Raw genomic sequence first — 14,543 nt, forward strand, 5'->3', positions numbered from 1 at the left:
GGCTTCCCCGCCCCCTTCCTTCATAACTTGTGATCGCGGAGCCATGAAAGTATGCGAGTCCCTCCCCCAGAACAGAGCGATTGAACCCGGCATATGATCAGGGCTCCATGTCAGCCAGACCAGGCAGCACTGACCTGCCCAAGCACTGCGCATAGCCAGAGCAATGACCTTAACAGAACAGAGCTTCCAGGAGCCTCCTCCACCCCTTTCTGAGGTGGCCAAGGCAGACATGGACAACACAGGAGGGAAGGAGAAAGCTGCGCAGCCCTCCACAGCAAGGACTGGAGTGCTGGTGCCCAAGCAGCGAGCGACAGGAAGGCTGATCATGCACAGCATGGCGATGTTCGGGAGGGAGTTCTGCTATGCTGTGGAGGCTGCCTTTGTCACGCCGGTGCTGCTCAGTGTAGGGCTGCCCAAGAACCTGTACAGCCTGGTGTGGCTCATCAGCCCCATCCTGGGCTTCGTGCTGCAGCCTGTGGTAGGTTCTGCCAGTGATCACTGCGCCTGTAGCTGGGGCAGGAGGAGACCTTACATTCTGGGTCTGGGCATCATAATGCTGGTAGGCATGGCTTTGTACCTCAATGGGGACGAGATGATCTCAGGTAAGTGAGGGCAACGCGCTGTACTGGCTGACAAAACTCATCCTATTGCTTTGAATGGGAAAGGATGGGGTTCTGTTATTTTTTACCCTGTTAAAATTAGGTGTTAAAATGGGGGATCATGCTACTGAGCAGCACTGAAGGAGATTAGGAACACTGCAGTCTATTTACATTCAATCCTAATGCTGTGTGTTATGTATCCTGTACGTAGTGTTCAGTAGTCTGTGCATGAGATTGCCGTATTATATGATGACCTGGCTGCCTGATCAGTTCATACAATAAAGCGCTGCTTAGGCCCAGAGATGTATTTGATAACTAAAATTTGCCTTCTAGAGTTAAATGATTGATGTTGCTCATATGATGTAGTACACATCCTAAATGAATCTGTGTTAGCTCCTATTTTACATGAGTTGACATTCAAAACATTTATCTATCTTAAATTATTGCAGCACTGGCTTGACTCAGGAATGTGTCATGCTGATGAGTAATAGAAGTCACAACTCCATGGAAACAGCGCACCTGGAATGTGCAAATCAAATAGGACTGACATCCCCAGGCACTGTTCTAGTTCAGCCTGAGATGTAACTTCTCAAAGACTTGTTGGAAAATCATTGTTGTTGCTGTGACTAGTGGCTCCTCCTCAGGAGGAGTGTGTTTCCACAGGCTGATCTGTTCTCTGTTCCTGGATTTCTTTGCTGTTGGATGTATTTGTAATTGTTGAGCCAGGAAGAGATGTTAGGCCAGTCCTGATTGCCTAAAAGTGTGGAAGGGTGAGACAAATGGAATGAAACAAAAATGTACTCCAAACAACATGTGCTTTAGGCTAACAGAGCATGCGGTGGAAGAGCAAAGCAGAAAGGAAAGGTTAATGATGCTCTTGACTGTGGAGCTGGGGATACTCAGAGCTTCTGCTGATCCAGGGCTCGGAGTGAACCTAGCACAGCACAGTGCTGCACAGACTCAAAATCCAGTTATCTCGCTTCTTAGATGTCAATCATTGGGTATCAGTGGTCCCTCATGCATAACTGAGCATTGTTTAGATTTGGAGGAATCTGAAAAGATGAAATGAGGTTTTGCGAAACAAAGCACTATTGCTGTCACAATGAGAGTCTTTTTGGTTTTGTAGCTTTCATCGGTGAGAGAGACAAGCAGCGGACATGGGCGATAGTCATTACCATGCTGGGAGTGGTGCTTTTTGATTTTGCAGCAGACTTTATTGATGGCCCCATCAAAGCGTATTTATTTGATGTCTGCTCTCATCAAGATAAAGAGAAGGGTCTGCATTATCATGCCCTGTTTACAGGTACTCATATCCCTTCTTTTCCTTCCTACTTGGAGGGAGAGGAAGGAAACTGCATGGATTTTGTAATCACTGTGTACTAATCTTGAATGAACTGATCATCTGATTCTGTGCTTCAGTCACGGGTCTCTTGTTGCTGGGTTTTCACTGCTACAGAGAACTGCAGCTTGTGGTTGCTGGTGCAAGAACTCTGCTGCAGGAGGCTGCAGGCCTAAACATTTACAGCAAAATAGCCATGGCTCAATTAAGAACAATTAACTGTTTTTAAAATGAAGTAGCATTTATTCAGTCTATTCTGATCTTCAAGTTTTGATGAAGTCAAATGACTTTTGGCCTTTAGAAACAGACACAAATTTTTCTAATCACTTGTTTGGGGAGAATGAGGAGCAAGACGCTGGGTATATTTCTGTCTGCAGCAGAACTCTGCTTACTGTTCTTCCTATTAAAAAGTTTAGGTTTCCACATTTAAAGATATGGATTGAACTGATTCGTTTGTATGGGAAGCTGTAAATGGGGATGTTGGGTGAATTGCATTAGATAAGACAGACAGATTTCTCTGTGTTATTTGGACCAACACCACGTGCTTTCTGTAGCAAGGCTGTCCTTGTCTAAACCCTTCTGGATAGGTGATTGCCCTGCCCATTCCTGAAGTCATGGAATCATAGGAACATTAAGGCTGGAAAAGACCACTAAGATCATCTAGTCCAACCACCAGTCCTCCCACACCATGCCCACTAACCATGTCCCTCTCTACCACATCTACGTGGTTCTAGTTTTTGTGTCTGCCCTTGACAGTGGTCCTGCAGCCCTCTCAGAGCAGCCTGTTCCAGCATGCCACTGGCCTTGCTGTTGGACTGCATTCCCTAAAATTTAATCATATTATCCATCTAATACATTTCTGACTTTTGTCACTCCTTTTTTCTATCCACTTCAGACACAAAAAGCAACCTTCCTTCCTCATTTTTCCAGCTTCTGTTTTGTGTTTTGAGTTTTCAATTTTCCACTACTTAATTTCTTCTTTTAATATTAATCATCCTCAAGACTTTGCTCTTCAGTTTGTCTTCTCTGTGTTTAAATTCTAAACATCAAACTGGATGGATTGTTGTTATAACAGTAAGGACCACTGAGACAAGAAGAAGATACATGGTACATATCTGACACAACTCGAGGCTGTGCATTCCAATGCCGTGATTATTTTTAGTCAAAACAGTATGCAAAAAAAGACCTCAAGCATCAAACATGAGCTACTGAGCAAACACTGAATGTAGATCTTCTTCCAGAAGATATTAACAGCTTAATTGTCTTTCATTAAAACAAGCAGTGATATAGGCCTTGTAGGATTCAGTAAGATATAACAAAGAAGGGCTGTAATCACACGTAGGAGGAAAATATGTACAGAAAACCCAGAATGGAGTTACAATACCATGATTTTTAGGGGAGGCAAATGTTAAGTCTTGTTATTTCTATTTCCTTTTCTTGCACAGAATGTCTGAAGTCTCCTAAGCAGAAGGGTAGAAATTCTACCATGTCCTTCAAATGATCTGTGCTGGGCCAGTTCTCCATCCTGCCGAGCTGCCTGGATATCAGGGAGGGCAGGACTGGGCAAATGCTTTCTCTATGAGACCCATTTGCTGAATGCAGCAGTGCGTGCTTCCTTGTGCTTCTCAAACAGTGTGCACTATCAGCAAAGGAAGAAGTTGTTAAAAAACAAATAAATATAAGAGGGGGGATTTTTCTTTTACTAACTCTGAGACATACAGATGTCTCTCCTAGCAGAGAGATACTTGCATTTCAGTGATTACAAAACTCTGTTTTAAATTTTATTCCCTTTCTAAAAGATAAGTCATGCGGAAGCAGTATTTCTGTCTAGAGTCAGCTACCTACGGTACAATTTACAGACTCTGCTTGATATAATAGAAAAATTGTTTGTTCCACAAAGCTTTAGAAAGCAAATTCCAGTAGAGTTCTGTAGAGGAAACACAGCCTTAAGGAAGTGTTTCTAAGCCATGCAGATTATTTGCTGGAAAAGAGATGAAATCCCATGTTGCTGTATATTGAGATCTTTTTTGAGAGCTCCTGCATGGCTCTTTCCAGACCTGAGGAAATCTTGTTTTGTATTTTAATAACTGCTTGTATGTGTAATTTGCTCTGAGTTCCAATTTCTTTTGATTCTTCTTGTATGTACTGATACCTGAGGAGTGAATATCCTAATATCTGAGGAGTGATTATTCAAGTCATTTCTAGAGGGAATCGCACAATGAGAGTGTTGTATACTGCATACTTATTTATAAATACCAATAGATATTTTTTCCCCCCTTTTTCCCCCTGTAGGCTTAGGAGGAGCGCTGGGCTACCTGACAGGTGCTGTGGACTGGGGTGAAACTGTACTGGGATATTCCTTGACATCAGAATTCCAGGTGATTTTCCTCTTGTCAGCCTTGGTTTTCCTCATCTGCCTTATTGTACATCTACGCAGTATTCCGGAAGTCCCACTCAGATATGACAATGAAGAGACAAAGCTCTTGTTGGAAGTGACCGAGCCCTATAAGTACAGCTCCATAGAGGAAATCAAGAATGGATACTTATCATGTGCCGACTTAAATGGTACGAGTAAGCCGAAGAAAGGCACTGACACATCGTATTCAGAGGTAAGAACAGAGGCGATTTTATAACCCGTATCATTTCATAACTGAAGACCATCAGTAGCCTTTTAATTAGCTGTTGCTGACTAGTTGAAATAGAGTCCTTTCACACGCACATCCAGAAAAAATAATCCCTTTGGATTCTTTCTTCTTCTGACCTGGATAGAGAGTCAGATCAAAGTCTTTCTTTTCTCTTTGGTTATTTACAGAATATTTCCAGCAAAGTATTGTCCTGATGCTTTGGTGTGGCTGAGGGAGAGCCAAATATAGTTTTCTACTCTGTGCCTGTTTCTTCATATCCTATCCATCTGAATTTTGTCAAGAGGTTCTAATTTCTCTGTTAGTCCTTGTACAATTAACATCAAATTGTGGACAGGAGCTACAGACCATTAATATTTGATGTAAGTCTGTGACTCCCATTGAAATCAACACACTGATACATGTAGTACATGAAAGCGTTCATTCTGTGATCCATTGGCTGCCATTCAGTGTTTCACTGAGGGTTTATTGATAATACTGACTTGTCTGAAATTGCTTAAACAACAATACTGCATCACGTCCGGGGTTTTATTTTATTTTGAATTGTTGCTATGGCTGTGCCTTTGGCATAACTTTGAGATGGGGGAACTTGTATTTCAAGTAACCAGTGGTGTTTTGCCTATTCCTTGATCTTATAAGACATTACTGCAATCTAACCATCTGGGAAAAGCTGTCTACCAGAAAAATATCTGGAGAGATATGTGTAGAATGGTCTTAGTAACAGATAGTGGGTTTCACCATTAAAGGTCATCAACAAGAATCCTCTCTGCACTTTCATGGTATCCTATTCATGCAAAGGCTAATACGTATGTCTGGATCCAAGTGTGGCAATGAATAATGCAACAGTCTTTAATTTCACTCCTTATCTCTTAGCATTATTAGATATGTACCATGGATACACGTCTTGGAAAGTCAGCTAAAGATTACTGAGAATGCTCAGGTGGTTATGTTAGATTTGGTGGAAACCTAAAGTAAAGTTAAAGCTACCATTATAATCATACAAAAATAAAATGTATTGTCTTTTGTTATTTATCAATTGTATTCTAATAGCATTTGGTTTTTTTAAACCAAACAAGAATATCATCACACCACACACTACAAAAAGCTGGAATAAAAGATGAACACTGACTGATGAGAATACCAGATGCACAAACAAGGCAATGGTTTGTTAGCAGAGTATAGTTGGCACGCTGCAGTGTGCTTCCTGTTTGCCCATCTGACTCTGAATTGCTGGAGATTCTTGGTTGCACCGACTGACCAACAAAGGCCCTGAAAGAAGGGAAAGTGAATGGAAAAGAGACATTTCCTCTGTAGAGAGCATTCCTTGCAGGAAGCTTGCAGGGATGTATTGGGTCGCTTTTGGCTTGGCAAGAATCCCAATGAACCAGTAATGTCTGACACCCAAGGTATATCTCTGGCATTCACTGTGGGCCAGCTTGTGCAATTGCCCTCCTTTCTAGGTCTTCAGCCTGTCAGAGGTTGGTGGGCTTTGATCTGTCTCATGTTCCTTTGATGTGTCCAGGCTTGGGCAGATTCTAGATGCTCTCACCACCAAAACGTTCTGTCTCCTGTGGCACATGCTTTCCAAGTTCATTCATTACAGTAATTGCTTCCTTGAAGAAATGGTTTGGTTTCCTGTTTTTCTATCTTTTTTTTCACTGCAGGCATCATGGCCTATTTCTTCTAAATTAAGGAATATGCTTTTGCATGCTAATTGCTTCCATGGTTATTAATGAGATTTGATCTCTTTCAGTATGAATAGAAATCCAAAGTTATTCTACTTTTGTTATTTGGTTTGGTGCAAAGTCACTGAGGATCTTCTGTAAAACCTATGCTATGGATTCCTCTCTCTCTGTCAGAATCATCCTAGCCTTTAAGTTATGGTGATTTTATAGGGAAATGGGTTGGATGTTGTGAACTTTTGGAGGATAAACCACTTACACAGAGACAAAATTCAGAGCTTCATTTAAAAATATCAGTGTAGAATGTGTTTACTGTCAAGTATTGAATGCATGCATTAAACACTTCTTTCCATTTCCATTTTCTAAAATACCTAAACAGAGAGCAAGCATTCCTCTCTAGATGTCAAATTATCATTTGTAATTACAGCAGTGCTCTTTGTAGTTCCCTGACATTATCTTAATACTGTGATTAAAAGGCTATTTTAAATAACTCCATGGAAGAGCTGAATAAATTATATAAACTAAGTCAAAAAACAGTAGTTATCCTTGAAATAATACTGATGATTCAGTATGAAATATTGGGTTTTTTTAATTTTGTATAACTAGTAGAATTGATAATTTTCCCTGTTAAGAACAGTTAAAAGAGACAGTGATGCCAAGAGAAATTCCAGGGGTTTTTACACCGTATGCAGTTCAAGGTAGTAGTCAGCAACATTAATTTTGGCATTCCTATGAGGATTAACCCTAACACCAAAACAGCTTCATATCAAATACTCTGACAAAAACAATTCCACCACAGCTGAAAATGTGACACTGACAGTTGTGACTGAGAAAGGAACTGAGGTTTTGAGCACTAAGTTCAGATGAGGAGAAGGAGATAAAGTGGAACCCTGAAGAATTTTTTTGGTCAGAATTTTTTTACCCTCTGCCCACCATGTTCTGATTTTGAAATGTGTTGTTTATCCCACAAGACTGGGGATGTTCAGGTCCTGGACCCAACAGGGTTTTTGCTGCATCTCTTGTTTTGGGTGCTATCTCTTCTGTTACAAATTACTGTCTTCTCACTGCTTTGTGAGGGAGAACACAGTAGTGTTCTGTAGTAGTAGTGTAGTGTAGTGAAAATTTCATAGTGATTCTATACCAAAAAAGGTAGAACACAGAATTTAGTAGAGAGTCCCTGTCATCTTTCAAGTAACTTTATTAGCCAACAATTCTACAGATCAAAAGTGTAGTGAAGGATGTTCAGCACCCAACCAACCTATCCAAGCAAAACCAAAATAACTTTGGAATGTTAGCATGAAAAGGCACTGAGGCCTTTTCCACTTGCTGTCAGCATTTTATTAGCCTTAAGGGCATTAATGCAACATTGTTACATACTTGTTTTTAGGCTCAAAGGCGGATGACACTTAAGTCACTCTTGAAGACTCTTTTAAGCATGCCATCCCATTATCGCTACCTGTGTGTGAGCCACCTCTTTGGATGGATGGCTTTCCTGTCCAACATGCTCTTCTTCACAGATTTCATGGGACAGGTAAATGTGTAAAATCCTCTTGCTTTTCTTTCCTCATCGCATTTCCTCCTCCACCAAAAGCAAATGAAAATATTGTTATGAACTTGAAGATGTGACTCTGGCTCCCACTCAGCGTTCAGTATTTCCTTGCCTTAGCGTTTTGGTTTTTCCTCTCTCTGTGGAAGAAGTGAGAGGCAGTTTTTGTTTCCTTCAGTGTATATGGCATGAACAACTAAAGAAAAATGAAATATGCTTGCCTGAATAAGGGGCCAAATAAGGGATTGACTAAGTGAAAAAAGTTGAGTGTGTTTGTGTTGGCCTGAGAAAAAAAAAAATAAAAAAAATAAAAAAAAATAAAAAAAATAAAAATCATTGTAGCTAAGTTAGGAGAAGGCAGATTAAGCAATAAGTCAGAAGCGGAAGGAGAAGGAGAATGAGAAATGAGAAACACCCAAAGGAAAAAGAGCAGATGAGTCTCTATAGAGTGGCCAACACAGGAAAAAGTAAAAGGCAAGAAACAAGGATAAGCCTGGTATGTGAGAGTCTGTGAAACATGGGTGTGAAATACAGAGTACAGCACAGAGGTGATGTTTCACTGTTTGAAAGATTTCCTGGATGCTAGCCCATCTTTCTGTGCAGGAGGTATTATATACATGCCTTGTATAATTCCTTGCCCTCTGTGATCTTTGTGGTCTCTTTAGGTTGTGTACCAGGGCAGTCCTTACGCTTCTCATAACTCCACACTTTACCATACCTACAGAAGAGGAGTGGAGGTTGGATGCTGGGGGCTGTGCATCAATGCGATTGCATCCTCAGCCTATTCTTGTAAGTGTTCAGGAATGTACTCCAACACCGTTTTGATTTTTTACTTTTTTTATTTATTATTCACATGAAAATTTTATCAATTATTAATTCTCACAGTGTTAGAAACCTGTATCTTATGGTGAGCATTTCTTGATTTCTTGCCTGGACCACATGAAAAGGGGTCACTCTGGGAGAAGGGCATCGTCCTTCAATTGAATTGACCATGAGCACTGAAAATAATTCTAAAGCCAGAGTAAAATGGATGCGGGGGGGGGGGGGGGAAGGGGGGAGGGAGGCATCATTTTCGCCTTGCAGTACTGTTGCTATAGGTTTGCTAAGGCCCCTCAGATGGCTTCTTGCCATCTGCATTCTTCACAAATAAACTTTTTCATAATTACATAGAAGTCCTTGCCAAAAACATGAACCTTGTTCTCCAGAATTTTGTGTAAATATACTAACAAGTTTGCCATCTAAATCTTGCCATAGCTCTTACTCAGGCTTTTTTTTTTTTTTTTTTTTTTTTTTTTTTTTTTAAAACAAAAACAAAAACAAAAACAAAAACAAAAATAAACTTACAATCCAAAAACTCACATTAACAGCGTATTGGGAGTTGAATTGAGCATCTTAAAAAAGCATGAGGGAAATCCTCTTTGGAGCTCAAATACAGGCATTTATTTAACACTTCTCCCAGCTCAGACGGAGGTTGATGCCAAATGTTTTCATTGCAATCAAACAGCAGAAATGTCTGAAGTTGTCCATGGGGGTTGTCCATCCAGAATGGCTGTTAACTGCTTCTCTGAGCTTGGTTACGCCAGAGTAAGAGTATCAGAAAGAAGCATCCATTTGTATCCACAGTAATTTGAAGCGACTTTCAAAATCAGCAAGAATTTCCCCTCCACTGCATCTTAGAAAATAAAACACTTAAATGAATTCCCTGATGAAATGTTGCTTGTTATGTTTAACCCTTGGCAGCAATCTCTCTTTCTTTCCACAGACCTGCAGAAAGTCCTTCTGCCATACATAGGGTTAAAGGGACTTTATTTCATTGGATACCTACTTTTTGGATTAGGCACTGGGTTGATTGGCTTGTTTCCCAATGTCTATTCCACTTTGGTTCTATGTTCGCTTTTTGGAGTCATGTCCAGCACTCTGTACACAGTGCCATTCCAACTCATTGCAGAGTATCACAAGGAAGAAGAGGTAAGTTGAAAATCTAAGGCAGGGTAAATGTCTTTCTGTCTGAATCTGTTTATTTTGTTTTGGCTGAACACTGGTTAGAAGGGGTGAATTGGTTTTAAATTATGAACTTCAAACTATTTATAAACAACACTGATATTGAGAGCTCCAAGGTCCCAGCTCCAGAGAATCTCCATAGTCCCACAGTGAGATGAAGAATGATCATCACAACTGAGAGAGGCCAATTGCAGCATGTGTTCAGGCCATAAGCTGCTAACAGAGATCCAGCCAACCTGTGTTGCCTTCAAAGATTTCCTGCCCGAGAATAAGATCTAAATCACTGAGTTTTTTGTCCCCTTTAAAAGCAAAGGGAGGCCTGAGGCTTAGTCTGAGCAGCTGCTGTTACTTTAGGGAAGATAAAGTTGTTCATGTTAGCTGAGGAGCTGGCTTCTGAGTCCCTGAGGTTAATAACCACCCTGTGAAGCCTTCAGAAGCTTCAGCTAACTGTGAAGGGTTAAAAAAACCTGTTATCTGATAAAGATATGCAGTTCAAGTACTAAGAGTTTAATGTAGTTCTGTAGTAAGTTGTATTCCTTGTTCTCATTCTTCTGGTGTTCTTCTTGGTCCTTCACATTCTGTTTGCAAAGGGAATCTGGAAAATCCCTTGTTCTTTATGCCACCTCAGTAGGCTCAGCTGTACCTTAGTGTTTTGTGAAGTGTTCTGGTCTTTAATGGAAACATTCTAGCAAGTTATTAAGAAGGCTGGAAACAAGCAGGATTGATGAGAAGGCAAAATTACAGCCCAGTTCTGAATCAGACCTGTTCCAAAACAAAAGAGAGACAGAATACTCTGAAGTGTTCATGGACCTAAAATATAATAAAGCGATATCTTCAAATGCCATGTATAAGAGCACTTGGCAAATGGCTATCTCATTTGATAAATGACAACCATATGTTAGGTCTGACATTAACAGGATTAGGTTTGTCTTAAGCCTCCTATAATGCAGGAGATGGTAGGAAAAGTATGATACAAAAGGAAATATCAAGTGCAAGACTGCATTCACTTACACATTTGTATTATTGTGGTTGGAACAACTGACACGTAGGAATGCTGGGCACAGCCCAACAAAGTAAATGTAATATATAAAAAAAATGTGTCTGGAATTGAAAACACTGTATTATTTTAGAACAAAGAACAGACATCTTTCCTTAGTATACAATCTACCAAAATCATATGCTGGGTTTTAAATTGCTGTCATTTCAATTCCTGTTCCATGCTGCCATTCCCTAGGAACCTAATTCATTTTCAGTCCTGGATTACAAAGGCACTACTGGTTTCTGCTGCTTTTCATATTTATGTGGTAAAAGCTCAAAGGCAATATAACAGGTATAGCAAAAAGCATCCTAATCACAGTCAAGAGCATTTGGGTACTAGGAGAGAGCAGCTCAGCTAGCATACAGCATGGAAACTTTATGTCTGTTACAATGCAAACCTCTCCAAACAGCAGCAAGGACAATAAACATTTAATTATCATCATGTAATTATACTGTGAAACAGAATAGGACCCTGTGGAAAGGATTCGCAAAATTAAACCTGAGTCTGTAAGGAATGCCCAGAGATCATCTGGTCCAATACTTCTGTGCAAGTAACATCACCATGAGCAGGTTGTCCACGGTCTTGTCCAGTTCTGAAGATCTTCCTGGTTGGAGACACACCACTCTAAACAACCTTTTCCATTCCTTTTCCATTCCATTACTCCTGGGTGATTCTGTGATTCAGCCACGTGAGAGCTGGAGCTAAAATATCCTTGATGAGGTGTCCTGTCCTGTGAAATGTTCTTCTTGTTTCAGTTTGCCAGAGCTCAAATAGAGCTGAACTTCAAGGAAAAAGTTGGGTTTTTTTCTGATCAATTTTCAGTTCTCTTCTTGAGAGAAGGGATGGAGGAAAAGCTGCTGATGTGGGAAACAGGACAATTTGGAAAACTCATTATCACTTGAACAATCTCTGTTTGAATTTTGTAACCTCTGTGGGACAGATGCTAAAACCAGAAAGGAAGCAGAGAGCCATTGGCCTGTTTTGCTGCATCTGGATGTCATGGCATGAGGGATTCAGCTTATGGGCCATGTCTAAGTCCTCTGGGTCTTGTTTTGTGTTTATTTCTAGGACCTGAATCTACAGCAGAAGGAACAAGGTGCGGAGCATGGGAGAGGCAAAGGCATTGACTGTGCTGCTCTCACCTGCATGGTCCAGCTGGCACAGATCATTCTCGGTGTGGGCCTGGGGCTCCTGGTCAGTGTTGCTGGCAGTGCAGTCACTGTGATTTCAGCGTCAATGGTGGCACTGATTGGCTGCTGCTTTGTTGCTTTCTGTGTTCGATACGTGGGGTAAGACTGTGTGAAACAACTGGAAGAAATACCCCCAGAAGATCAGCAGCACTGGTGCTGTTGCCATGCTGATACTGCTGGTACATCTTCCTCTCTTACCTGCTTGGAGCAGCTGCAATTACAGAGCGCCATTTAACCACAGAGTGAAGACTTGATGAAATTGTCTGCCTATTGCCTCAGGTAGAAAGCTTCCCCATTCTGACTGCTTTATTACTGCCTTCCTGCTGACCTCAGCGCATGAAAATGCTATTACACTTGAAGACACAACTGCCTGTGGTATCCTGATGCCCTACATGAGGAGTCATTGTGAAACTCTTGATCATCTCATGGAAGTGAATAGATGAAGTATGTGATGAACTGAAGAAGTAGTGATAAGAGCTAGGATTAAACTTTTTTTTTTTTTTCTTCTCATTTTTCTGTTCTCTTAATTTTGGGGATATTCCTTCTGAAGATCTAAAGATGCAGGAGCATCAAGCAGGTGTCAGAGATCATGTGCCATCATGTCGCATGGTTAGTATGTAGGCCACTCCAAAAGTAATGCCTCCTATTCATTTCCATGAAAGCTACAACAGATTCAAAGAGCACAACAACACTTTTTGATAGAGCAAATTCTCATCTGCAGAATGCCACCATTAGCTGTGTATTGTTGCCAGTGATGAAAAGTCTACATTCACCAGTGGAGATGACCCACTGTTGCACTACCCACCACCGTGCCAATATCCACTGTTTGATCTCCATGTTCAGCAAGTGCTGATGAGCATCAATGAATGACGTATTTTTTTCCACAGGGAGGAATTCAGCAACACAGCTTTGCTTCATCTGCACTTCTATGTCAGGTGCCATTTTGTCAAGCTGCCCCTCTGATGCCATCTGTTGGAAAGCAACTAAATGTAGTTGGTGGGATGGTTTAACCTCCGCTGCCATAGCACCAACACCCACCTCTGACATTGTGAGTCAATACCATACAGTAGAAGGCATTACTTTTGAAGCAGCCCTCATGCTATTGTTAAAGGGGATAAGTTACCTCCTTGCTGCCATGAAATCCTGTTTGGGTATGGAAGGTGGCTGGAGTGTAAAAAAAAAAAAAAATAGAAACTTTTTGCTTGAAAGTATATCTGTAAAGTAATTGTTTTATTGTATCCTGCTGTTTGTGTGTAATTGAAATGACAGCCCTGACTGAGCCTGTCATGAAAGTCTGCCCAAGGCTGCATTGCAAATCTTTGTTGAGGCACCTAACAATCAATCTACAGGAAACACCTTCCATTCCTCCACTCTTAAAACTCTAGCCTCGTGACTTCATTTATATGTGAAAAAAAATAAATCTGACCAAAAATAAATACATAAAAATAAATAAATAAAAAATAATAATAATTACAGCCATGGTGGTGCAGCACTCAAATCTTGACTTTAAATATTGCCGTATTCAACTTATCTTATTTCTCTGTTTCCCATGCATACACACAGCTTCAGCTGACTTATTTTTGTTCTTTACAGGCTTTTGTAAACTAACTGAGTTCTGCAAATGAATTATGTACAGAGATACCTCTAACTTCTACCATAAATCCTGAAGTCTACTTACTAGTATTTAATTGAGCTTCATTTCTATGAAGTTTCTAAGTCCTGTGTCTGTGAAAATGGTTTGCTGTATTTATTCTGCGCTTCCTCTATTCTGGAGATTGTCATACCCATTTGCTACTCCTCATGAAGTCATCCACTAATGTAATATTGTTAATGAGTAGCAGTACAGAGAAAAATTGTTGCCAGCTAGGATTTGGTTTGGTTTGGTTTTAAGCACATGTTGCACATGTATGGTCAACACCATCATCTCAGAGCTGATTAGCCCTTAGACACATGGCATTAAGCAGGCACCACTACATACAGATGGTTGGATTTGAGGGAGAGATCCTTTGCACAGGTACACTAACTTCAGCCTTGTTTTTGTTTCCAAAACTGGGGCGAGCCATTTAATCTCAGGAAAAAAAAATAAGACAAATTATGACACATAAACTTACAGAAATTATATATGTAATACATATACTTACATATTATGTATATAATAACAACCCTGTGGAAGCCTCAGCTGCATTTTCTTGGTGGTTATATCTCCACTGTAGGCACACTTTGCTTTTCTTCAAAGCTCCAACATCCTGCCTTGTGAAGAATTTGTGGTTCGTGGCCTTTTCTGCCTTGGAGTTCTTCATTAATCCCTCTAAAGTTATAGAATAGAAGAGATTGCAGGAGTGGGGCATGGGGCTGTGCTTAAAACATTCTGTGGGTATTCTGTGGGTGCTGGGATGACTGGAACACAAGGGCACAACCAGAACAAAAGACAGGATAAAGACAGAAAATGAAGGATGATTTTAATCTCAATTCCCTTATTGCTGTCATTATTTTCCGCTGATGCAC

The 14,543-nt window shown here is 40.6% G+C and overlaps 1 protein-coding gene across 1 annotated transcript; it reads left to right on the forward strand.

Annotated features, from left to right (window-relative positions):
* The first annotated feature begins 33 nt into the window (after positions 1–33).
* Positions 34–13,564, forward strand: SLC45A2 (solute carrier family 45 member 2). Its single transcript, XM_015848455.3, has 7 exons — positions 34–602; positions 1,726–1,902; positions 4,231–4,547; positions 7,650–7,793; positions 8,474–8,597; positions 9,571–9,776; positions 11,917–13,564. Exons 1-7 carry the CDS (start codon positions 164–166, stop codon positions 12,139–12,141), a joined length of 1,632 nt encoding a protein of 543 aa, XP_015703941.1. The 5' UTR covers positions 34–163; the 3' UTR covers positions 12,142–13,564.
* The last annotated feature ends 979 nt before the right edge of the window (positions 13,565–14,543 follow it).

Source organism: Coturnix japonica, chromosome Z (genome assembly GCF_054131305.1).
Source record: "Coturnix japonica strain WE chromosome Z, WE-NBRP24, whole genome shotgun sequence".
Lineage (NCBI taxonomy): Eukaryota > Metazoa > Chordata > Aves > Galliformes > Phasianidae > Coturnix > Coturnix japonica.

Excerpts from the sequence above, each read along its gene's own strand:
- SLC45A2 (XM_015848455.3), top strand. The coding sequence starts at position 164 with ATGACCTTAACAGAACAGAGCTTCCAGGAGCCTCCTCCACCCCTTTCT. Across the intron at positions 4,548-7,649 it reads CTGACACATCGTATTCAGAG|GCTCAAAGGCGGATGACACT; the intron begins GTAAGAACAGAG and ends ACTTGTTTTTAG. Across the intron at positions 8,598-9,570 it reads TGCATCCTCAGCCTATTCTT|ACCTGCAGAAAGTCCTTCTG; the intron begins GTAAGTGTTCAG and ends TTCTTTCCACAG.